The 27,532-nt window shown below is 40.9% G+C and overlaps 1 protein-coding gene across 1 annotated transcript in view; it reads right to left on the bottom strand.

Moving 5' to 3' along the window:
• The window catches only part of LOC138265069 (multiple epidermal growth factor-like domains protein 6), a 768,694-nt gene that overhangs the window by 431,297 nt on the left and 309,865 nt on the right, over positions 1 to 27,532 (bottom strand). Inside the window, exon 5 of the mRNA XM_069212617.1 lies at positions 6,598 to 6,720. Within this exon, the coding sequence (XP_069068718.1) occupies positions 6,598 to 6,720 (123 nt within the window). The remainder of the gene's footprint in view (positions 1 to 6,597; positions 6,721 to 27,532) is intronic.

The raw sequence follows: 27,532 nt of genomic DNA on the forward strand, positions 1-27,532 counted from the left end.
TGGAACAAAAAAGCTTCTCATTTCTACAAGACATCTTGTGCTGCATTTTCACTATTTAAGGGGCCTTGTGTGTGTATCCATTCAATTTAAACAAGGTCAGTTAAGTTGTCAAAATGGCTGCTTCTACCGTGGGTGTCATAGAAAGCAATTTAACACCGTCGATGGCATCTAAAATGTACCGGTAATTCCAATTTTCATTTGTAATAGCTCTGTGCCTCGGGAGTTCAAAATATTACCAACTGACTCTTAAAGTATGCAGAGGAAATGAAAATGTCAGCTGAATGATGGAAGAGAAGCAAAGGCCTACAACCTGTCTGGGAATTATGGAGGCCTGCAGCTTTTAGCATGTCTGGCAAGTGTGCCTTCCTATCTGTCTCCCCTCATGACTTATTGAACACAACATCCCCACTGCTGCCTGGGCATTTATAGACAGAAAATGACTCTCATGAACATTTTAAAAACAAGATTCTGTAATTCGTAAGTCAGCTTTATATGCACAAAATAGGTTCCACATTTAATTTCAGGATTTGCTACTTAACGTAAATTCTTTCCTCCAGTGCAGGTTTATCTGACATTTGTAGTTTAAACTTTTCAAAGTGTTTGAGAATGGCATTGAACAAGCTTTCAGTGTGAGTTGTTCACTTTTTTCACCGGTTCAGCGATATTAATTTAAGATTGTGGTGTAATTCCCTCAAGTGGCCACCCAAATTTGGTTTAGAGGGGCGAATCAATTCTAGGATATTACGATGTCCACACACAATCAGTTTATAGCTGAGGCTAAGTGCTTGACCTGGAGTTCGGCAGAAGGAGTAGAGGCCACCAGGATTGCAGATGACATTACACCCACCACCCTGTTGACTACCGTCCACCCTATTTAGAGATCATGGCTGGCCTAGCAATGATCTCTGTACCTTGACAGGAACTGCTGCTGTCGAGGGTCTTGTCAGGGTATAACAAGTTTGGTGGCTGAATGCTGTCAATTGTGACGGCGGTTCATCAAATTTCACGAAAGGTTTTATTTTTTGAAAAACAAATAACCAATGACCCACACACCCAAGGAGTTTTTTTCCCAGGGCCTGGAGGTCATTATTTGGTTGTTTTTCTGTTCCTCCCACCAGGTTTTATCTGACAAATATTAACAGAAAACAAAATCTCACACAATTCACCCTAAATGGACAGGAGGTGTGATGCTCGTCCTCCATCAGCACCATACTCAATGAGGCCATTGGAGGAAGCTTTATGTCAATGGAGCCAAGGCGGGCTCCATGGACGGAAAGATGGTGGCCCTCCCAACCCTAAATTAAGCAGACAGATGATGGGTTTGGTGGGCAGGGGACTCTATCACGTTTATGAGTTCCCTGTCCACCAAACTGTAAAGCTCCTCTAAGTGGTAAACATTCACATAAATAGAGGTTATACAGAAAACCTGGCATTAATTTATCCCTTGCATACTCAGGTTGGGCACCTCTATTATAGGAGGTTTTCAGTGTTTATGATACCCCCATTGTTAGTCAATTATTCAGCTGGCTTCTTAAAGTAGTGTAGCATCAATCATTAGACATAAAAGAACCGATTCAGCACTGTGGCTATTGTTACAAGTGGCCTGGTTGGCTGTCTCACTCACAATAAAATCTCACAAGGTGTTCACAATTTATTGCTTTGTAATTAACGCTTATTAGGTTAGCCTCAAAATGAAACTTAAAGTGGAGATTTTTGAGCTTTCCATTCTTAAAGTTACATGTCCTGATATTTCCAAACATTTTTCCCTATTACATTGTCAAGTTCAGTCTGCTGGAATTTATCTAGGGGCTCCAAAGTTTTTTGCAATAAACTCACGAAGTGTAATCAAAGAAACGAAGATTGTGACTAACAAAGAACAAATATGGAAAGTATCCCATAACATGATAATCTGAGTAGAATAGAACTAAAGTAAGACCTGTATATTTGTAGCAAATATCAAGGTATCACCAGGAAAAACAAATCAAGGGTGAACTTCAAATGCACTAGATCCCTAGTCAAGAACTGTAGTTGCCTATGCAGGAATTGTTTAGCAAATGAAAAAATAGACTTTCTGTAAAAAGTCATTGCTGCCAGTTGAATGGGGCTGCAAAGTAAAGGGGAGTAAGAAAACAATTCGAACATTTAGCTATTTTGTAATTTTCCCCGGGAAAAACGATTGTTCCCCTAGAAAACACATTCCCATATGCTCTCCATTGATTTGGAGGTATATCCTCTCTGTTACCAAGATGGATTTGCAGATTTTTCAGGTTTTGACAGTATTACTTTTGGGTGCATTTTCTGGGTGGGAAAGTACTAATCCACAAACTGCCACAAAACCTAATTTTGTAAACGCAGAAAGTCCACGATGCTGGCAGACCTTCCTCATTTGCGAAGACAGAGTGTACAATGTCGATGTTGTCTCTTTAAATCTAGATCGAAAGTTATGTGAGGCACGTGAACATTTTACTTACCTTGGTTATTATAATATCCACAAAATGTTTTGTCACTCAGACCAAGAGCCAAGAGATGTAGCTTTGGAAATCATGTATGATGTTTGAAGAGGAATGTAAATTGGGCCATATTCATTTAAACAGGTTTCGGAGCAGAAAGGCATAACATTTCATAAGGCCTCCTCCTACCTTCTTTGACACACTGATAATGACTGCTTTATTTCCACTTCACTGTTTAGTACATTTTGCCTCTAATCCCTGAACTTTCCGAATGCAGGCTTGGGGAAAGTGTCTGAAATCGTATGGTGCTTAGTTCCAACAAAGATTAAAATGATGAAGGCTGAATATGAAATAAAGCTAAGAGTGAAAACTAGGCTCATTAAAACTATTTAATGAACATATTTGACTGTGTTTTGAAGCTAGGTCATGGCCATTGGCAGCAGCAGGTGATCTGATGAGGGAAATATTGGCAGGCAGATTGAGCTCAAAGTGTTTGCAGGGCACCACAGAATGTAAAAGTAATTATCATTTGCGTATATGAATAAATCTTGATAAAGTAACATCAAAATGTTAGCGAATAGTACAGCTTGGGGGCAATTATCAGATAGTGATATTTCAATTTCCATCTGATGTTTTCAACATATCTTCAGAAGGATGGCATTAATTGACTTTGCCATTTCCAAAAGACTAACAAGAATGTTACTTGCTGCTCTGCAAAATGTGTATGGCATTTAAGTGCCACAGAGCCAGAAAATATTAACAAGAAAACAATTTACTTCATAAGGGTCCTAAAATGCAAAGAATTGTAGTAACAAGGGATCAGAATCTTCAGAGTGTATCCTAGCATGTCATTGAAGCATCCTGCCAGTTAGGTGATGTTTTTGAATTTACATTCACATGTAGACTTATTCCCATAAGGGTAATTGGCAGGAGAGTAATTCATACAATTCTCTGATGCTTACACTTAACGCCACAGCTCTAAAATGTATATCTGCACTGCACCATTGAGTTTCATGAGTAAGGTAAAAAGTAAAATCACTGTGTCTAAACACATGAAATGATGCAGTTACAAGTGTTCATGACTTTGATCTCAGCTTTATAGTGTTACAGTAAATTGACATTTTGATGGCTTCAAGTTGGTGCAAGTGGGAAGCTCTTTCAAGTGTAACCTCATATAGCATGCACTGCTTTTTGTCCGACCCCTGTAGTCAAAGGGTTTACCTCGCCATATCAAAAGAAAGATTGCAGTTGTTGTCCACTAACCAGGATGCTGGTTACTCAATCTACCTTGGAGAGCATGGTCAAGCATTCATACCAACACGGCCATATGAGGTTTATTTATGTATTTAATAGGAGTTTTGAAAAACATTCAATTTCACCTGGGACCTTTGACGACACTGAAACAGCAATCAAACCATGACCAGAAACGTCAGAAAGCCCAAGAGTTCATGCACAGGTAGCTAGGTAGATGCAGAGATGTGACACTCTTCGACTGCTCTTAGGGTGAAGGAAATGTAAGACAGCCTCTTTAAATGGTTCAGATATTTCCTGAGCTGATGGTATTAAGGTTATGTACAGAGTTGAGAATGCTGAAAATTGTACTCTATGTCCTTGCTGTGCGGTATTTCACCGGTGCAGGTGCAGTCTTTATGATTGCACTCCTTCTTGGTTCATCTTGTTGTAGTTTCAAGGCAGGGATCTGAGTTGCTGGGCAACTCTTACATTTTTATCCAGTGTTCCTAGGTGACAAACAGGGAAGCACCACTAACCAATGGGGGGCAGGGTGACACCTAGAAGCATAACCACTTCCTCCAAAGTGTGACATATTCTTGTCCCAGAAAGACTATTCTTACAACATCCAAAATAGAGAAATTCTCTCCTGGAGGTTATGTTCTGTCAAGCCAGCCCACTGGTGTGGCTAAGTTTCCATAACACTCCCCTTCCAGCACCTCTGCTACTCTCATTACTGGGGCTACCCTTTTACTGGGATGGCAGGAAATTGGGGTGAGCCTGTGCCCTGTCCTAACTGTCATTCTCTCTTTGAAGACCAGTTTGGCCACCCAGCCCCATTCCTGCCTTTTGCTCTGCAGCTTTCAGATCTCCATCCACCAGATGTCACTTTGCCTCAATGCAGGCCACTTCATACCTCATTAAGACAGCTTGTCTCAGCTCGGCTGGCCAATCAGAGAAAGGCTGTTGAAAGGCAGGATTTTGGCTCATAAGAAAAACAAGTTCTATAGCTTCTTTTCTGTGATAGTCATAATACATCTAACAGTGGTAAGTTGTTGGATGTATTCTAACTATCATTTTAAGTCTCTGAATGATACTTGTAACCCATTCCTATCAATAGTTATACTTTAATAAAGCATTCCCATGTTAGCCTATCAGGCTAATATACCACAATAGGGAGAAATACAATTGGCAGTGTTTCACTCACCAGGGCATGTAAAACATTTTTGTAATATCCCTGCTCATAGATACAAGGCACACTACTCCTGGGGCACCTAGGGGAGACCTTATGAATGACTTATAAGTAAAAATAAGGTAGTTTAAGACTTTGGAAGTACCTTTAATTCCAAAGTTGAATTTGCATATAATTTACTTTTAAAAGCAGCGTGCAAAGCAGGCTGCCTTTAAAATGACAGCATGCACCACAGCAGTGCACACGTATAAGTGCATTAAGTCTACTGGGCCTCTAAACATACACGCTCAGGGGCCAGGGCACAATCAGAGTCAGAAAACTAGTATCTAGCAGTCAACATGGGGGCAAAAAAGTGGGGGGGGGGCAATTCAAAAACTTCTGGTTTCTCACAGAATCTCACTAGATCCTACTCTTTTCAAGGTTACAACAATCAACTTTTAGAAATTGGCCTGTTTTTCATTGCCTGACTGGTTGAGGAGAACGTCTTCTTTGAGGCCATAATGAAATAACTTGAAAAATTGGTATAGATTTTTTAAATTAAGTATTTTATATGGCATGATCTAATTTGTATGGCTTGTTTTTAGCTGAAACAAAAAAACAAACACAAACTTACACCAGAAGACAAAGGCCCTAGGTAGGGGACACACAGCCAATTGACCTGTTTCCTGTTCTTGCACAACTCACAAACCATTACAACTGAAAGATATTGAGTTTATGGGAATGCCACTGATACGACTTTTCAATTACCCAGCATTAAAATATCTTAGATGTAGTTCAGTCAATTAACATTTTTAAAAAATGAAGTACCCAGATTTGACTTTCTTTCAGTGACATTTAATAATATTTTAATTTCTTAATATTTAAAAAAAATCTTCTTGTAAACAGTGGCAATCATTCTGTATTCACTTAATTGGCATTAGAAACAAGATTTAACTGTTATGTTGTACTATATAATTTTGTGTTATGTTATCTCAGGTCACATAGAAACCTACAGTGGAATGAACACTTCTATCACTAAATTAGTTACATTCTTCCAAAGAAATTTGTCGAAAAGCTAAATTGTTTGCTCAGAATCTTTCACTAGCCGTACTAAGGAAACCAGTAGAAAATGCACCTTTAAATTTAGCACAGTGAACATCTTACCTAGGTAAATTTTCTTGGGCCTACAATAATTAAAAAACAAATTAAAATACAATTCAATTGGATACTTCTTTACTTAATTAGATAGAATGTTTTAACTTGCATCATAATCAAATTATAAATCTTAAATTGAATCAGAACTTTGAACTCTGAATCATTTCATATTTTGGTATATATTAATTTATATTTCATCGTAACTTGTTGTTTTCAAACAAACCAGAAAGAGTTTTAATTCTTTTCATAAACTAGAGTCTATAAACATTTCAACAGGTAAAGATGGTGGATGATACATTAAGACTACAGTAGGTAGCTGCTTTATAGAATCACCATAAAAGAGAACAAAGGGATGTTACATTGCATCAAACAACCCCTAAGATAGCATTGTTGCTAAGGATGAGGGGACACAGTAACAGCAAGCTGTAATTTTGTCTGGGGTTCCAAAAATCCTTGCATGGCGCTTGACATTGATCTGTACCTTAATATTACAGCTGTTCATCTGGAATTCAAAATATGAACTCTACATTTGTTTTGCCTTTTATCTACAGATTATAAGTAGTAAAGCAATATGGAACATATTTGTTTTACCTTCACAGGATTTGCCATTGTCTCCCAGTTTGTAACCAGATGGACATTTGCAGTAGTAACTACCAATTGTATTACAGCACTGGTCGTGGCATCCACCATTCTCACTGGCACATTCATTTACATCTGCAGTAGATCAAATTGAAAATATCAGTGAAAGGCACAGCACAAAGACATAAATTAAATCAGACATTCATTGGCTCATCTGATGCTGCAGGTTAAAATGCTTGCAGAGACATTTGTTCTTTGGAAACCTGAAAGAACTTAGCATTGCCCTGGAAGGACCAAGAAATGTATAAGTGGTAAAAGTATTGACTAGAGCAAATAGTGTAAAACATGGAGCTATAAATCACAAACTAGGCAATCATTGGTGGTAGTACGTTATTCACTTTAGTTAAACATATTATAATATTACAAAAATCAGTCATAAGCCATTCTTTGATAGCAATCCATATCACATTTATGATAACCATTGACCATTATTCCTGACTATTGATAATTGGACCTCTGTATCCTGTAATAACAAAGACAAATATAATAATAATAATAATAATAATAATATTAATAATAATAATACCACCTTGGTTTGTTTATGTACAGCTTATGTTAACCATCAATGAAGGGAATTCAGTAAACAGTGTTTTGCCAGAGACACACTTGAAGGAATCTACTGCTATCCTGTGAAGTGAATTGCAACAATATAGGTGTGACAATTCTAGAATAAGAAAGAGAAATATCACTATATATTTCTCATAAAAATGTTACTGGATTGAAATAATTGTTTTAGGTTAGCTGTAGGGGTGGGCATTACTCGCATAAATTCCGTGTTGCCTAATCACACAGTATTACCCACAAATTCTGTGAGATGACGTGCAATTACATGAGAAGAGAAATTCTGCATTTAGCACTAATTTCCATGCACAAAAATGACCTCTTACTTCCAAAATGGATGCAAGGATGCATTTTGCACTAAGAAATAGTGCTAAATGCAACAGAACATGAATATCCAGCACTTGTTCACGTTTGTAAATGTGCACTCGGGGTAGGATTTTCCCCCTACTTACTCAGCATTTAGCACTAGTTTCCTAGCATAAAGTGCACCCTCACACCCAAAAAGGATGCTAGGGGGCATTTTGTGGTATGAAGATAGCTCTAAACGCAACAAAACATAATTAGCGTTCTTGGAATAGGATTTTTTTGACCCGAAATTACTCTTATTTAAATGATATAATTGCATTATTATTGGTAATACCACGTCAAAGACGACACAGAATTACCAAAATTACTGCAGTGCAACCACAATGCCTACCTCGCCTAGTTATCAGCAGCCTCCAAAAAATGTCATCAGAAAAATGCTCTTACCATCTGATTAAAACTGATAAGAGCAGGCAGCCTTAACAATAATTAAATTCTCTGCCTAAGATCCACTGCCTTGAATGGCCTTACACCAGTTTACATGGGCAAAGTATTGTGATTTTACCTCCCACGTGACTCTTAGGGTCAGCCTTCCAAAAGGAACTCTGCCTTCATCTTTCAAGCTAGGAACAATCCGAGGTAAGCCTCACAATCTTGCAATCACAAAGATTCATTCTGCCCACTCTTTGTCAATCTACTAAACACGTCTTTGAGCATTAAAACAGAGGCCAAAGGACCACATTTTCAGCACCGGTATGTCTTTTATCATTTTTGTATGCAATATCCCATAATAATATTTGAGACTGTGACACGTGAGATCGCCTAGTACCAATCTTATGGGACAGTAGCAGTCATCCCTCCTACGTTGCCTCTTGAGTCGCTAAGAGCTTTGTCTCCTGAGTTGCAGAACAAGAGAATTGAAATGCTCTCATGAAAAAAACATGGAACGACAAAAACCTATGCAGTTTTTGTCTTCACAAGTTAGTTCGAAGTTAATTTTCGTTTTGTATATTGTCAGTCATCTGTAACAAACATTACGACTGTAATACACACTGACAGCAGCAGCAGGTCTGAGACTCCAAGCAAGCAGAAGATTGGTCTGTCTGTGAATTTTAATATGTTACTTTCAAAGGTAAGGGTTGAGCGAAGACAAGCTAGAGTAACGTGGAGAGGGGGAGAGAGAGGCTTTGAGGGGAGAAGATGAGGGAAACTGATAGAGATGTTTCAAGGAACGGGCAAAGTGGGCAACTGCCCAAGGCCTCCAACGTCGAAGGGGCCCCTTGGGAAAGTGAACTTTAACTCTATTTGGCTTCTGTTTATTCTGTTCCTCTGCCTCAACAGCTCTACCTACCTTTTACTATCTACCAAGAGCCATCTGAAGTCCTTTTTTTGTAATCCGAGTAAGGCAAATATTTCGGCGGTTTTTGTGTGGCCCTGTTAAACTTTAACGTAAAATTTTGCATTGTTTGGCATCATGCGCTCTTGAATTGGCAGTATATAGGTAATAAAATTGAAATGTATTACTTAATTGGGCATCTAAAATATGCCTTGCCTGGGCCCCCAAAATCTTTAAGTTGACAATATGGAGCTGCTTCAAACATTAGCGTTGTCTCATCTCTTATACGTATCAAATTTCTGCTGACACTTTAATGCCTCAACATAATAAATGTCTTCAGTATTAGCAGTACTGCTTTTATAAGTTATAAAAATAGGCAAATACTGCAATCCAGGTGTTCGCCATTGGTGCTGCTGTGATTTCCCACACAAAAATGGTATTCAAAGGATGTAATATCTTCTGAGTCTATGACATTCACCAGAGCAAACCTATTGTTGCTTTTATGAGCCACCATCTGTGTCACAGAAACCCTCAAGAAACAGACTGACAGACAATGAGGAGTCATATCACAAACCATTTAGACTGCCGCTAATGTGAGTCCATGGTGGTTTAGGACATTGCTTTAAGCAAACACCTTTAAACGCCATATTATAGAAGCAGATTTGTAGATTTGGTAATGTGTGACCAGAATGTGTTTGCATAATTGTTATGTTGCATTTTGTGGTGGTCAGGATGCATTGTTTTGTTTTATCTGCTGTTGTGTTTTTGTGCTGCATTATTATACAGTGGTTTAGTTGTCTTGCACTGTGGTTGTGTTATATTCCATTTAGAATGTTTTGTTGTATTGTGTCCCATTATATTTTTGTTGTATGACTATTTTGTTTTGCGATTTGTAATTGTATTGAATCCTGTTGATTCCATTAGCGAAAACCACAAATACAGCTACATTTCCAGTCAAAACCAGGAGGTTCCTTAAAAATTCCATTGACACATAAGCATTTACCATTGTCCAAAAGTGGTAATTACCACTCTTCCAGCTCTTTAAGACATCAGTCATTCCAGACCTCTGGCAGAGACATGTCTCCATTTACTACTTAGGCTGATGTGCATAATTACTGATTTCAGGGACATCCCCAGGGAGCACCGGAAGTGTAGGAAGGTGGATCTCTAGTTTGGGTGGGCAGTCGCCAACCTCTGGAATGATACCACTATAATGTCAGGTAGAACACCAAAACTTACTAAATTAACCTGAGCTAAAACCCGTGGTCAGTGGCATAGAGCAGACAGGCTTAACTTGGTTCAATTTGTAAAGTATTTATGAAGTACCAAAACATTAATACAGCGAAAACACCAAACAATAAAATTCCACGTTAGAAAAATAGACAAAAAATTATGAAAGCAAAAACAACATCACAACTACAAAAATCCAATAACACAAAACAGAGATATGGGATTAGAGTAAAATATTTTACAAGAAAATAGCAGAAAAAAGTGCTAAGCAGCCCTAAATACCACTGGAAGTCTATTGACACAGTTGACCAGGACCCAGTAAAACTTTCAGGCTGATTGTGATGGAGCACAGGCTGGATACATTAAGCGGTTGTCAAAGATTTGACCTTCTGAGTCAGTATTTTTATGGAGCTCAAACACTCCAGTGCGGCAAGTCTGAAGCTGTATTCTCGGAAGTTGCAACAAAATCTGACACCTCTTCCATGAGGTCCCCTTTATGGCTCGGTAGGTCTTGAAAGACAACTTTTCAGGGTTTTTGGAGCAGATACTCTGGATCACTCCAAAGGTTCCAGGACCTCAGGGACAGCAACTAGGGGCACAGGCTTTTTCCAGCAGACACCACCAGCAAGGTTGAGTCCAGGTCACCTGGTCACTTCAGGAAAAAGGCCTCTGGAAGCTTGATGTGTCACTGTACTCACACAAGAGTCCCCCCAACTGACTCTTGGCTCCCACCTCTTTGTCCTGGTTACTTGGGGAAGCAATTCCAGTCCTTCATGGTTCCTCTCAGATCAGAGACAGCATGTCTAATTCCCTTCTGATCTGTCAAAATGAATCACAATTACTACTGATAATCATGCCTTGGGAAATGTTAAATCATTTGACTACCTGGGAATAAGGGTCACTTCTAATTTATAGATCTCCCAGCACATTAACACAACTTCATTCAAGCTAGCCAGGTGTATCTTTGATCAATTAGAAAAAACTCTTGATGCTGAATAGTGACTGAGGCTTTAGATCAGACTTCTCCAATGTGTGGCTTGTAAGCCACTGGTTGTATAACTGTGCTTTACTATTCAAATACCATTGTCTAAACCTGAAATAACATTAGGAATAAAATTCTAATAAACAAGGGACAGATGAGGGGATCTGTCTTTAATACCTAAAGGAAAATAAACAAACCAACTAGAATGGAGATAGGCCAGCGATCAAAAAGAAGGCAATTTGATTACTCAATGCCTTAGGGGCCTTGGCCCTCTCTCTATTCTTCAAAGTATTTCAGTTAATGAGATTCTCCTTGTTAGTTGGACCCTCACAAAAAAGTTGGAAGGAATAGTGTGGGGTATATACAACTCGTGGTAAATACCCCATGGTTAGTAGCTTTTCCGCTGATACATTTTTAGAGGTTTGACCTACCAGAATCTATCAGGGAAAAACTGTGGGGCTTTTATAATTATCACACAACTAATAGTTTATGTGATCATGTTTCCTTGCACAATGATACAAATTTATCTCTTAGCATGTAATGTAGTCCTTAGTGGACTGCTGAAGTGGAGCTCTGGTGGAAATAACCCTAAATGAAGAGACACACAACACTGCTGCTAGCATAACAACATGAAGAATACAAAAATGTGATGGATGGAACACTGACATTAAAATCAGCCACTTGCAATTATTTGAGCCACATCCCAGACCATCAATTTATTGCTCACCATGTCATCTTGGATAAGACCCAGCCATATGCAAATCAGCCTCTTTGCTTGCTTTAATGGAGATAGTCTAGGCTGAACTGCCAAGCCATGTCCTCTCTGAACAAGTACACAAGAAACCCAAGACTGGTATCTGCCTAGTCAGAGACATTTTAAGGCATGGTCAAAGTGGGGCCTGTCCCAGGAACCCAACCTTTTAGGGGGCCCCGTGATAGAGCAGGCTCTGTTCTGCAGAGTCTGCTCCTGATTACCTAGAATAATTCTTAAATAGAAAGTTTTAAATACCGTTTTCCGTAAATTTATTTTAGTATGGTTGATGTATGGGAGTCTATTACACACACTGCGCAGACAAATGTTTGTTTTTCCACATCATGCAACATCCATAAACAGTTCTCTATTTATGGAAAATGGGGGTAGGGGGTGACAAATATAATTTGCAATAACATTATTGAGCTGCAGCTGTATCCAGTGGGAAAGTGAGCACGGGCCCATGTAAGAGGCATAGCTGTCACACTTAGGGTGTCACAATGAAGTATACAAAAAGTGGTGGATGGAGTACTTGAGTTAATCTCTGTCACTAGTAATAATCTGGGCGCATTTCAGTTCATTGCTTTTTTGCTTACCATGCCACCTCAAATTAGACACAGTCATATGCAAATCAGTCTGACAGATGACATAGTGGCAGTTGATATTCTGCATTAAATGTTCTTGTAGATATATATTTCAGGCTTCAATATACTCACATAAAGCTAGGACAAAATTAACATACAGATAAACAAAGGCAAAAAATAGCATTTTTATTCAAAACACTCTTTTATTGAACAAATGAATATTGGACGATGAAGGTATTCTGCAGCACACATAGAAGGAGGAAATCGCCTCCATTCATTGGTTTTGTGTTGAAAGGTGGCCCTTCCTGCACAAAAACAATCATCCCCACATCGCAGGCTTCCTTGTACCATGGTGCAAAGGTGCCTGCGTTGGCGAATGACAGCCATTTGCACACCAGCGCAGGGGGAGAGGACAGAAATGCGCCATATCGTGTAGGTACGGTGCATTTCTGCCCTTTCCCGGTCTCACAGGGAGGCACAGCAAAGCACTTCCTGCGCCACCCTGTGCCACGGGCCTTGTAAATATATACAGTGAAAAACAGAAATTATTATGTTGTTTGCAACAGCTAAAGAATATTCCATAATCTGGGTTTAGTAACACACATTTTAGTAATCTCCTATTTGCAAATCCTAGTCTGTTGCAATTTGGATTGGTGTGGATCTGTATTTTAAAATAGGAAAGTTGCAAATTGTGATTTAGATAAAGTCAAAAATTGTCACTTATTACATCACAAATCTAGGGTGTAAACCGGCATTTGCAAACAGCTGTCTTGGAGAGCACTTGAGGGGAGATGGACCTTCTTAAATGAGAAACACAAGGCACCATAGCAAGCCAAAAGCTGCATGATAACTTCTGTGTTTTTATTGTATTGAAGATAGTGGACAATGAAATGGTATTGTATTGCAGCATCCATATAGCTCTTACTACCCCTATGTGTGGCACCAAAGCTCTATCCTACGTAATAGCATGCTACACCAAGTGGGATGTGTGGCTTGAAGGATGGTCTTTTTTGATGCTATGTAGGAAGCATTTCCTTCTCGTGTGTGATGACCAAAGAGGTGTGTTATTGTGTCACAGGAATCAGAAAATGTAGCAATATGTTGGATGATGAAGTGTAAAAGACAGATGAGCATTTTTGTAGTACTTAGTATGCCAGTTCTGCAGATAACTTTATGGCATTTGATATGATATAGTCTAATTAGCTGATTAAGGTACTGGGTTGTCCAATCTTAAATTTTGTGTATAGTTGCGGTCCAAAGCTGGCATGGCAGTAGGGAGAGATAAGTAAAGAGATCTGTTGGGAAGCATATTTTTGCTATCATCCCATACCTAAATGTCAATTTGAGATGTGAAGAAGTGGTCAGAATGTATAGCTATTTGGAATCTACAGCAAAAAGAGTATGTTAAAGTCCTCCCAAATTGTCTAATGTGTAGTCTTGCATGTGGTATTCAGGGATGCCTGAGGCAATCATGTCCATGATCTTCCCCATCGTCCTCACTGTTAGACTTCCTGGTAGAGATGACTGATATACAATTTCTTTGACTCTCTTGTTCACTGGGAAGGCCTTATTGTCTGTGAATTTAGGATGGACACAGGGAGTTATTCTGTTTTTCTGGTGTACTTGATGATTTTTTTAATATGATGGAGAATTCTAGGCTGTGTAACATATTCGTGACTTTGCCTATGTTGTTCTTCCATTGTTGAACATTCTTACCTTCACTCACCAGTTGTGTAGGGTAAACAAGTATTCCCTTTTGCCTGAGGTGTGCTCCTACTCCAGCTAGACATTTTTCAAATACTCAGGTGCTGATTTTATTCCAAAAGATGAAATTTTGAATTAGGAGTTCATCTTGTCCACTTCAAATCTGAAGAGCATTTCCATACAATCTGTTCAGAATTATCAGCAGGTATAAATGTTTGAGAATTGTGGTTGTCATGTAGTTTACTTTCCATAAAAGCGGGGTGACCTCTTGTAGGGTTGTCATTTTAAATGTTTGTGTTTTGATTGATCTGTTGAGTGTTCTTAGATCTGGTATGGGTCTTAGTATGTTGTCTAGCTTTGCACCAGGCAGTACGTAGAGTAACCCCGGGTTATTTTTCTCAGTGGCAGATGTTCTATGGCCACATTACTTCCCAAGTCCTTTGTGGCATTGACTCTCCCTCTTTAATCCTTTTTTTGTTTGGTGATATTGTGGGAATAACTTTTAACAATTCAATGCAATAACTTGTGTTGTTCTACTTTGGCATACTTCTTCAATGCCAGCACCAACACAAGCAAAGAAATCTTTGCCATTGTGAAAGATTTCACCTCACCAGCTGCCGCCTCCAACTTGATCACCCTCTTGTAGGATCTCTGCAAAAATCTTTCTTAAATCCACCACAACAAAATCACTATCATTTACAGCAACTTCAACCTGCAAACGAACAAAACAGACATCATGAAATGCCTCCTGATTGTATCCAAAGAACCAATGCTAACAACATGGCCAATCATCGCTGAAGAAGAAACTGCTACCACCGTGAAGTCTATCGACTTAGGGACCCCAATCTTGCCTACTCTAGAGGACTGCAACCCATCAGAGCCACACTCATATTCATCTGAAAGCCTTCACCTCTCACATGATCTTCCTATATGCTTGGAAACACACAACCGTCCTCTCTCTGTTGAAGAAACCCTCTGCGGACACTTCAAAGCTTGCCAGTTACAGACCACTCTCCCTGATACCATTCTTGGCTAAGGTCTTAGAGAAAGTCATCAATAGAAACCTCACTGAATACCTCAACAAGCAAGTTCTTGCCAAAACTGTCTGGTTTCCTGCCCAACCACAGCACAGAAACTACATCATTCCTCTTGGCAGCATCATTTATGCTCACAACATCATCGTTCTCTTCTATGCCAAGCACACACAATTCATTCTCTCCCTCACTGACAAAACACCCACTACCCAGATCAAGTTAAAGAGAAACACTGACAGACTGAAATCATACTCGTTTGGAAGAGCACTTCAGCATGGGACGCCACCTGGTGGCCAACAAAGCTAGGACCAACACCCACCACCCATGTGAAGACTCTCTGGTTTGTTCACCACTTAAACACACTCTTTCAACAACATTTCTTCTGAAAAGTAATTATCTCTAATTTTAATGCCAAAATATATTCTGAAAGGTAGCGGATGTTGGGGCTCGTGAAATACAGAATAATGGGCTCAAAATACTAAACATTTTTGCAGTCATAGTTTTTGCAGTCATAGTGATTGACAAAGGGACAGGGTTTGCAACTGCAAAGGAGTACTTAGAAAATGTACTAAATCCCTTTATGAGTCAAAAAGACCTATCCAGCGCGCAAAAGGGGTTCTTCAATTCATTCATACACGCAATAAGGTGGGAGGTTTGAAAGGGACGTCTCATACTTGCGATTCGCCAAGAAATGTATTAATTGTTTGTGCCTCCTTTTATATCATTGACAACGTCTCAAATGACAACCACTGACACAATCGTGACACAATTCATGACATCAGATATGCGGTGTCCAAAGACATTGATGGACTCACTGTGACAACAAATGTAATGGGTGATGCAGAATATTTGTAAATCAAATAAGCACAAGTAATGATTAAGGGTCACTGTGTGTACATCTAAGAAAGAAGAAAATGACTTGGGCCTATGCCTAACCTGTTGCAGCATGCATTGGTCCTAATCCAATGTGTGGCTAACCTCAACTGTTCATGGTCTCTGGTTGTACTCAGTAGGTGTGTGTTCAGGCCCTATGCCAATGCCCTGAGCTCTGACTTTTATGTGGAAAACACCCACTACACAGGGTTTTTAGTCAGGCACCTAGCATGTAGCTAGGGTCTACAGCTAAACCCTGCCATACATTTCTGAAGACTTTATGCAGTGGGGGTTGCCTGCATAAAAGCAGTGAGTTATAGTTAGCGTTATCTGGTGAGAAAGCAGAAAAGAGTGTATAACGAGGTCCACTAGGTGGCGGATAAATTGTAAATAAAAGTTATAACTATAACTTTAACACTTTTAAAGTTTGTGTAGTTTAAAGTTGGTTTATATAGGAAAAATATGTTTTCCTAAATATAACTAACCTTTGTTTTTTTCATTAAATTTCAATGTTTTTAATTTTTTTAAAATAAAAATATGTTTAAATCGTAGAGTGGAGAGTTTCTATGTGGAGTGTCGTGCAGAAAAGTGGAGAAAAGTGCTGTAAAGTCTAATGTCATAGAGTGAAGTATTGTAGATTAGAATATAGTGGAGTAGAGCAGAGTGTAGTAGCATATCATACAGTGTAGTAAAGTGTTATATATTGTACAGGCATGTGTCTTATATAGCGGAGTCAAGTATCGTAGACCGGGGCAGCAAGTTGTACAGTGGAATGATGTGTCAAACAGCACAGTAGGGTGTCATAAATTGTCATGGAGTGAAGTAGAGTATTTTAGAGTGGAGTACGATGAAGTAAAGTGTCATAGAGTGGAGAATCGCCAAGTGGAATGTCAAAGAGTACAGTGGAGGAGGGTGTAATACAGTAGAATGCCGTGTCATGTGGTGGAGTGGCATATCATGGAGAGAAGTTGAGTGATGTGTTGTAGAGTGTCAAAGAGTGTAGAACAGTGGTGTAGAGTGGATGGGCATAGAGTGTAGTACAATGTTGTAGAGTGGAGTTGCATACAGTAAAGTAGAGTGTCAGACAGTGGAGCGGGGTGGATCATAGTATAATACAGTGGCGTATAGTGGGACAAACTGTAGTAGCGTGGAATATAGTGGATTGGAGTACATTGGAGAGGGGTAGTGTAGAGCGGAGTACAGTGTCATTGAGTGGAGTGGCATGTTGTAGACTATAGTGGTGTGAAGTGTAGTAGAGTGGAGTGGCGCAGCATACAGTCAAGTAAAGTGTCATAATTTGGAGTACTGTCTTGTACAGTACAATGTAGTAGGGTCTGGTGTCACACAGTACTGGAAAATTATGTAGACTACAGAGGAGTAGAGGGGCATACAGTCTAATTGCTTTTGTATAGTGAACTGGTGTACAGTACAGTACAGTGTTGTAAAAGGTGTTAGAGTGGTTTGGCATACAGTGTTATAAAGTACAATGGCACAAAGTGGCGTAGAGTGGACTAGCGTACTGTGGCAAGGTGGAGTACTGTGTCAGAGCAGAGTGGAGTAAAGTGAGGTGCAGTGGCATGCAAAGAGTTGTATACAGTGTCCTATAGTGGACTAGAGTATTGTAGAGTAGAGTGGAGTGGAGTGTTGAACAGAGGTATACAGCATAGTACTGTATTGTAGAGTGGAGTGAAGGGGTAAAGACACGATTAAAGTGTCAGAGAGTGGAATGCACTGTAGTAGAGTATTGTAGATTGGATTTGCATAAAGTACAGTAGTGTGTGAAACAGTGCAGCTGTGTAGAGTGGATTGTTGTATAGTAAAGTAGAGTGAGGTAAAGTCTCATACAGGAGAGCAGAGTCGTGTAACATACTGTGGAGTAAAGTACAATACAGTGTATTAGTGGGTCGTAGAATAGAGTGACATGGAGTGTCATGTACTGGCATAACACAGGTAGTAAACTCTTATAAATTTGAATACAGTAGAGTGGAGTGCTGTGCCATATAGAAAAGTGTTGTATAGTGGACTAGAGGGTTGTACATTGAAGTGTACGGCATAGAGTGGAGTATGGATTTGGGCACTGGAGTGTACAGGGATAGAGTGGAGTAGATGTTGTAGCATGCTATAAAGTATGGAAGACTTTAACAGAGTAGAGTTGTATAGCATGGATAAGAGTGTCATACAATGGAGCGGCGCAGAGTGGAGTGGCATAACCTGTAGTGCTGCATGGTGAATTACCATTAAGTGGAGTAGTGGAGTGGTGTAGAATATTGTCATGCATTGATAGAACGGGCCTACCTTAGGCAAGGAACTACCTCACGGAGTCCCTAATGATAGAGGCAACTAGCCTCAGTTTCCAGGAGAGGGAGTGTCCCCTTATTGTCAGACTTACATCAAAGGAGGCGCTCTCTGTGCACCTATCCTGACCCCTCGCTGGACCCCTATTTTGTGGTTTCTTCCCCCCCCCGTTCTTGAGGGGAGTCTTATCTATCTGCATTTTGCATGATGGTTGGGGATCCTAGGCCCTGAAGAATGCCCCGAGACCTTCCACGGCTCCCATCAGAGGGCAGAAACATGTCGGCCAACTTTTAGTGAGGTGACCCAGTGAGTCCTTGTTCTCACCGTGGTGTCCCGCCCCGTTTTTAGTCACACCAGCAGTTACCACCATTAAAGTGTAGACTACACACAGGTGACTGCCTAGGTGCTTTTATATCCCCGTAGTTTAACTGGATCCCATTATCTCCAGATAAAATATATTTACGCACTCCCTCTCGTTCTTTTAACGGCGAGGTTGAGTCCGCCCAGGTGGTATTATCCTACCTGGGTGGGGCTAGGTGGTCAAATGATGAAGCATGACAATATATAGTGTATGAGACCACCTAGTCCGTAAAAGGAATTCCCTCCCCCTCCACCCACTTGCCACTACACCCACACCACGCATTCTCTGAACACAACGAGGTCCAAGAGCCCAGGGACAGTCTCCCGTATACTGAGCTCTACATCACCGGTGAACACCATACTTTCTTGTGGTAACTAGTCTTTCGTTGAGGGATCTAGTATGGGACGCTTCCCACAAAATATATATTTCTGATCTCCCTCACAATTCTCTGTTAGTGTGATTCCACTACAGGTGACACCTGTCGCTCCAATCCGGGTTTTGCTCCGGCTAACTAGTAGTGCCTCATCTCCACCCAAGGGCAGGGATGATTGGGCAGCCGAGCGCATGACATAACTGATTTCTCAGGGAAACCGTGGTCGCTCAGGTCTCATCCGTTTCTCTCAGTTACATTAGTCTCATATACACAATGACAAACAGAGGCAGTATGGGGTCATTCTGACCCCGGCGGGTGGCGGTCGCAGCCCGCCTGGCGGGAACCGCCATTTGACCGCTCCGCGGTCAAAAGACCGCTGGCGGCATTCCGACCTTCCCGCTGGGCCAGCGGGCGCTAACAATGTTAGCGCCCGCTGGCCCAGCGGGAAGGGGGCCTGCAACATTGAAGCCGGCTCCGAATGGAGCCGGCGGTGTTGCAGGTGTGCGATGGGTGCAGTTGCACCCATCGCACTTTTCACTGTCTGCTAGGCAGACAGTGAAAAGCAGGCTGGGGCCCTGTTAGGGAACCCCTACACTGCCCATGCCAGTGGCATGGGCAGTGCAGGGGCCCCCAGGGGCCCCAGGACACCCGTTCCCGCCAGCCTCTTCCTGGCGGTGAAAACTGCCAGAAACAGGCTGGCGGGAAGGGGGTCAGAATCCCCAAGGCAGCGCTGCTTGCAGCTCTGCCCTGGAGGATTCTCCCAGCCGGGGGAAATCCGGCTGTACCGCTGCGGTCGGAATGACGAATGAAGCACTGCCAGCCTGTTGGCGGTGCTTCCGTCATTCGCGACCCTGGCGGTCTACGACCGCCAGGGTCGGAATGAGGGCCTATATGTTTCAATAATATTTTAATGAAGCGACTGCATCTTAGATAGCAAAGCATGGACTGCAATAACCAGGACAACATAGCATGACAAAATTAGAATTGTGACTAGGAGAGTAAAGCATAGAAATAACGCTACCATATTGTCACTAGAGTCAATAGACTAATTCCTACCTAGGCTATAATAAAGCACGGTGTGTTAAGCTCTAATTCTGCCCTTCAGGTTCCCCTGGGAAGACATCATCCCCCATACCTGAGCAAAGGCCTGGTGTCTGCATAAGCAGGTGTAGAGAAGCATTCAGCACTCAGCATACAATTGTGGTTCTCTGGCTGGAATCTCCCTCTAATGTGTAAGGGACAGGGAAGTGTTTTTATAATAAAACAACTGATGTTCCGAGAAAATGTCCCTACGTAAGGATGTGTGTTTTCTATGAATGTCAGAGACCAAACTTTATACCACGTTCACCGGCAACCTATCCTACTGCAGCCTTGGAAGAAGCACAGAGTGAGCAAGAATGTCTTGTTTGAGAACAGAGTGCTGGACTAGGCAAAACAGTTATATAGAAATAAATCAAACAAGACCGTAAAAGTGGCTACTGTAACAATAATAAAGCAAAGCCGAATATATCTAGGTTAAAAGTAAAGCTGAATAAAATATATCTAGGTTATAGTGCACAGCGGCAGGCCTAGTATGTTAAAATAAGGTGCATGAAGCTGTAACTAAAATGGTTACACATCAAGTGGAGTAGAGTCTAGTACACTGGCATAGAGTGTACTAGAGTTTTGCAGAGTGGAGTTATAGAGAGTGGAGAAGAGTACACTGGAGTGGCATAGAGTGGAGTAGCATACAGTTCAGTGGAATAAAGTGGCATAGCATAGAGTGGAGTAGTGTAGACTGGAGTGGTATACAGTGTAGTGGAGTAGAGTGTAATAGCTTATAGTGTAGTAGCATAGAGTGGAGTGACATAAAGTGTAATATCATATAGTGTAGTAGCATACATTGGGGTGGCAAACAGTGAAGTGTAGACTGGAGTGGTGTATTGTGTGGAGGCATAGAGTGTAATAGCATATAGTAGATTGGCATGCAGTGGAGTGGGGTAGAGGGGAATACCATCCAGTAGACGGGCAAAGATTGAAACTGCATACTGATTAATAGAGTAGAGTGGAGTGGCGTACAGTAGAATAGTGTAGAGTGGAGTGACAGAGTAGAATAGTGTACATTGAATTAGCATAAAGTAGACTAGCGTAGAGTAGACTACAGTGGAGTGGAGTGGTGTGGACTGGAGTGGTGTACAGTGGAGTGGGGTAGAGTGAAATAACAGAAGATGGAGTGGTGTAGAGTGGAGTGGCATCCAATGTATTAGCGTAGAATGGAGTGGAGTGCTGTACACTGGAGTGGCAAAGAATGGAGTAGCCTATAGTGGAGTGTCATACAGTGGAAAAGTGTAGACTGAAGTGGTGTATAGTAGAGTGGCACAGACTGGAATAGCATATAGATGAGTAGCGTACAGTGCAATGCCATAGAGTGAAGTGGTATAGACTGGTGCGGCGCACACTGGAATGAGGGAGAGTGCAATAGCATACAATGGAGTGGTGTACAATGGAGTGGCGTCCAATGTAATAGCATAGAATGGAGTGGGGTAGAGTGGAGTGGCGAAGAGTGAGGTAGCATACAGTGGAGTGGAATAGAGTGTAAAAGTGTATAGAAGAGTAGTGTACAGAGGAGTGGTAAATAATGGAGTGGCGTACAGTATCATGGTTTAGAGTGTAATAGTATACACGGAGCGACAAACATTGGAGTGGCGTCCATTCGTCCATTGAATGGAGTGTCATAAAGTGGAGTGGCATATATTGGAGTGGCAAAGTATGTAGTGGTGTACACTGGAGTAGCACACTGAAGAATAACATACAGGGGAGTGTGGTAGAGTGGAGTGGCGTACAGTGTCATAGAGTAGAGTGGAGTGGCGTACAATAGAATTGTTGTAGTGCCCCTTTAGCACCTAGGTTGGGCACTCTTATTTTAGCATTAAGCCGTACGCTCTGCTTTTTACACTCATTTACATTTTATTAATTTACATATATTTTAGCACAGCCTGCTTTTAACTCATTGTTTTTATATTTTAATCAGCAGCCTCTTTCTAAGAAGACAGAGATCATGCTGCACATTTTATCAAGCCATTATACAATGCGCACTTTGTGCACTGCTAAAGGCTGCCATGTAAGGTACATGATATGCTAACTTGTATTGCCATTCCAGGAGCCCCTATTCACTAGACACATCAGTATCTCAGGCTTGTTCCACAAGCTCTGAATTGGTTATTATAAAAACAACACATAGGCCTAAGGAGGGCAGAGGGCATTCCAGTCATGACCGTCCTGGGTCACACCGTACAACAGACAGCTTTGCTGATCTTGGTGCTTACTCTTCAGCTTCCCAAGAGCGTTTTCCATCCAGACAACAAGCAGATCCTTGCCATCCTATTGAGGTATGGGGTCAAGGTTACTCCCTTAGATCGGGACAAGCAGATGGGTTACAACCACTATGCTCTCGGATCTAGAAATAGAGTGTAGGCAGGAATCTGCAGGCTTACTAGAGTCATAGAAAATGATGGGGTTGTTTACCCTCTTTACACTGGTTGTAATGATGATTACTGTACTATGTTTCATCTATCTTATTATCTCAGCTCATGCTTTATATACTAGGATGCAATTGCTTCAGTAAATGCATTGAAATCCACTTTGAATCTCATGTCATGCCTTGGCATGTGTGAGTCGCTGAGTAACTGAGCCAAAGGGGTATTATTTGTTTCCACGATTTCCCTGAGGAGTCAGAGTGTCAGGTTTTGGTTGCCACAAATCACCTTCTCTTTTCCAGGGTTGGGTGAGGCACTGGGGGCTAGCCATGAGTCAGGCCAACAGTTTCCAAACGGTGAGGAGTTGACTCAGTCTTCCACACTCGGTGGTGCTGCTGCCATAAACATGCAGTCTTTTTACCATAATGGGAACTGCACAAAAGTATGGTGTAGACTGAAACAGCGTATAGCAGAGTACCATCCAATGAAGTTGCATACAGTGTAGTAATTTAGACCGGGGTGGCGTAGAGTCAAGGTGCATACATTGTAAGAGCGTAGAGTGTAGTGACATACAGTGGCGTTGCATACAGTGTAATAGCATAGAGTGGCGAGGCATAAAGTGGAGTATTTCTAAAGCAGAGGGGCATATAATGGAGTGGCTACATTGGTGTGGGATGCAGATGTATATGGCATTTGGCAGCAATGTAGATTATGGTGTGCAGAGTAACGCAAAACAGAGAACTGTGCTGCCTTGCATTTTTCCAGATTTACAAATCAATGCAGAGCCACGCATGGTAGCCTTGCATTGCTTTGTAAATCTGACTTAAGTATTGAGTTGTCCATTCAATACCATGCTTGACGTAATGGGGCAGCAATCTAATAATACAGCTCGGTCTTTATTATATTTTAAGCCATGGAATGCCATAATAACTTTGCAGTATGCCGTAGTACTTGGCAATAACAAACCAATATATAATTGGGTAATGGCTGCCTTTAGAGAAAAAAAAGCAAAAATATTGTTTTTACTACACTTTGACTATGTTCAGTGTTAGGGCTTTAGATATAGGTAACTAGTAGGTCCCTACTTATTACCCCTTTTTTAAAATGGTAATAGGTAGGGAAATGTATTTGTATTTTTTTAATATATTTTTAAATACGTTTACAGCCATGCACTACCAGTGGCGGCTGATGACATTTGACAGTGGTGGGGAGTAAAAGTGGGTATGACTTTTATCTAGAGAGCAATGCGAGCAATCTTAATGAACAAACATGGAGTTCAGGGTGGGTCCTTCTCCTGAGAAGAAATTTCAATAATATTGGCAAATGGTGCATTTTAAAGCAAATTAATTTAATGACAAAATCAAGGCTTATAAAGCAGTGGGAACGTATAGCCTTGAAATATTAAACACATTTAAAATGCCCCATAGTTTACTGAATTAATTTGTTCAACAGTTACTGTAATGTGCAATGCATGTTAAGTCACAGTCTAAGTACAGGAGGGAAGCACACCAACTCACCTCACAGTGAAGGGGTACGGAGTAAGAGTGTCCTTATGCCATACAATATAAGCACAATTGACAAGCGAATACCAGATATTGTATGACAATGCTGCATTTATTCATGTATTATTTTTGGAACTGGCCATAAAAGAGTCAGGCTGCAGTTGCTTTGGCTAAATATTAAACCCAATAGCACTGTGTCACATCGACCGACCACTGTGTCACATCGTCACATTTCCAGGTTACGTAATTTGCATCAGTGCTGGGGAAAATTTACGCTGGCATTTTAGTCGCAGCCAGTACAACATCTGGGCTCTACGATCCCATTTTACCTTGGGTCCACCACACATCCCTCAGTTAGGAAATAGATGAGGGGCTGCAGATGATTCAGTAGGATCCCAGCAACATTCTACGATACCATAGTGAGTTATAAGCTTAATGTTCTAATAGCATGTCACTGGTCAACTTATGAGAAGCCAGGGCTAGCTCAGTCATTCATGCTGCTCAGGATAGTACTGTAAACTTGGCTAATAACTTCACGCTTAAGTTGTACAATTACAACATTGTAAAATGGAGGTAGCCGGTGGTATACAAAAAACAAATTATTATCATCAGATGTGCTCTGTCTCTTCCCCATGAGCGTCCTACAATGACGTCATAGAACTGTAGATCTATTAAGCTTTGAAGCTGTCTGCTATGAGTTATAGTCCCGTTCAAAACTTCTCAACTATTTACTTTCTATTATTAAATGAATGGCTATATTAGGATCGCACTGGGGACGCATGTGACCTGGTGTTTGATCCCTGCTTTCTTTTATTTGAGTTTCAACAATTTTCCCAGTGCAAATACACCATTGAAAGCAGGTGTTACAAACAGTTTTGTATTAAAGTGCTTAGAGGTGTACACCGCCCACCATATACACTATCTATTGGTGAACCTCAACCATAATCTATAGTCAGATCAGAACGTCCATTTGCAAGGTAAGCCAAGGCACAAAAAGGTATACTCCAAAGAAAAGTGTATTTGCTTCAAATTATTCCTGACAGAATAGTGGCATGACTCCAGTACCCTTCTCAGCTTCCTGTGAAGGCTTCTGGCTGGGGCATTTGTTTGCTGACGGCAGGGAGCTATTTACAAACACAGTAAAGAATGTATGCCATTGGTATATAAGATTTCAAGTCTCTAGTCAGCTGCTATGCTCCCCTTCCCTGTTTTCACACCCTAACTAGTGCCTAAGACATATATGGGAAAGACGAAGAAGAGAAAAACAAGAAAGTGTGATAAGTAGAGAAAGCAGAAAGCAGCAAGAGTGGGCTGAAGGGGCAGGGAATGGCTGTAAATTGATGAAAGAGGCCTGAGATGGATTCAGAATTATGCTGCCTCAGTATTCTGTGCTTGCACATTTAATTGCAGCAGTCTTATGTTTCAAAGGAGAGCTTTGGGCACCGGCATGTTTTTATTTACAAACTAAGCACAGACCCTAACATGCCTTTACACAGGACAGCGAATTTCTCCAGCTGTCCCTTTCAACCCTCCCGTCCCCCTACTCAAATGTGTGATGCTACAGGGGTCTATCAAAACAACAGAAGCTCTTTATCAGCAATTGTGCCGGGGTTTTCATGGCAACAGAATAATAGATTTGCCCTTATTCAATCCGAGAGGCCACATTGAAGAGCAATTTCAATATTTCCTGGAGCCTGACTCCCTTTTAAACCATGGCTCGTGTGCCAGAAAACAAGACAATGCCCAGACAGCAGTCAACATTCTCAAGGAGAGGGATGTGGATGGTGGGGGGGAGGGGAGAGGGCTAAAAAGTATTTTTAAAAACGTACCTTTTCCCGTCAACGCCGCCTCCTGCCACATTGCTCCTCTGCTCTTCTACTGATGTCCTAGCATTCACTGGGACACCAAAACAGACTCCCCAGCAATCCCAGCACTGCTTTCATGCTAAACATAGCATGAAAGCAGCATCAGGATTGGCCTGAGTGGCTTGGACTGCCTCTCAGAGACAACCCTGGGGTCTGTGCAGTTTCTCCAGCCCGGATGTGTAGCACAGCCGGGCTGGAGAAACCTAAGTACGCATGTGTATTTGACTGGCCTGAAACTGCCAACCAAACACACATGTGCACTTAGGTGCACTCTCTCTTCCTCCCCACTCCTACTGCCCAGCTCATCCCTCCCTTCACATGCTTCTGGCTGAGCCAGCAGCTGAAAGATAAAACAATAAAGAAACATTGTTTTATCTTTCAGCTCCTGGCTTAGGCAGGGGGGTGATGCACCTTCGCCATTGCAAAGGAGCTTCCCCTGTGCACAGCAGTAGTTTCACAAAATTTTGTGACAGTCTGAGAAAAAATTGCAGTGACAGATATGAATGAGTTTAGATACCATATATTTACCCTACTTAATTGCAGTACCCAAGAAGCAAAATCTCTGTGCCATATTGTATAATCCTGCCAAATTTCATGTTAATTCATTCAGTTGTTTTCACGCTACATCAAATAGAATAGACTATGAAACATGCATTGGTGGAAAAACGCTTTTTGATCCCCTTTTGTATTTGCACTCCCTTAGCGATTCCCCACAAAAATTTACATTGTGTCAGAATGTAGAAAATGCTGTAGGTCTGGAAGGTTTTATGGTGACGCAACAAATGGGTGGAAAGTTATTAGAGAGCTAATATCCAAGGAATTTCTATCTTTTGAAATACTAACTACAACTACAAAGCGGCCTTCAGATTTAATGTGATTTCTTTCTTGTTATCTGTTGTACTTATTATGTATATGTTTATTGTTCTACATAATTATGTGACCATAAATGTGTCTTTTAGTTGTTCGTGTAGTAACTCTGAAACTTTATAAATGCAGTCTAGTTTACTTTTTGGGCTTCCTTGTTTCTTTGAGTAGGATTGTGCTACATGTGAAGCCCAAAGTGAATGAAAGCCACCCATTTTTGTTATAAAATGTAAGATTATTATATTTTTCCTATTGACTAATCTTCATGTCCTCCATATAGTAGTTAGTGTACCTCACTGCTAGGTTGCTTTTCCATTTTGTTGCACAGGAGTACATAATTGAGATGGTTTTTGTTTGGCTTGTTTGGGCACAGTTGTATTTTGTGAGCCAGAGAGGATTCAAATTAAAATTTATAAAGACTAAGATGTATTCTATTTGTTATGTATTTGGTTATAGGTTTCCATTCGCATAATAAATGGGTATTTCATTGTTCATGCAGTAAACCTGAAACTTTACATATGCAGTCTAGTTTCTTCTGTGGGCTTCCTGCTTCTTTCAGTAGGATTGTGCAACATACGAAGGCCAAAGTGAATGAAAGGCAATCATTGTTATTGTTATAAAAACTGGGATTATATTTGTTTTCTTGGTGGCCAGTTGTCATGTCTTCCCAATAATTTGTGTGGCTCACTACTAGGGCAATTTTTCATTTTGTTGCACCGGGATGCATCAGAATTATGTTTTTTGTTTGGCTTGTGGGGCCAGTTCAATTTTGTGAGCCAGAGAGGATGCAAAGAAAACATATGTAGAGTAAGAT

This window comes from Pleurodeles waltl, chromosome 11 (assembly GCF_031143425.1).
Source record: "Pleurodeles waltl isolate 20211129_DDA chromosome 11, aPleWal1.hap1.20221129, whole genome shotgun sequence".
NCBI classification, from domain to species: Eukaryota; Metazoa; Chordata; class Amphibia; order Caudata; family Salamandridae; genus Pleurodeles; species Pleurodeles waltl.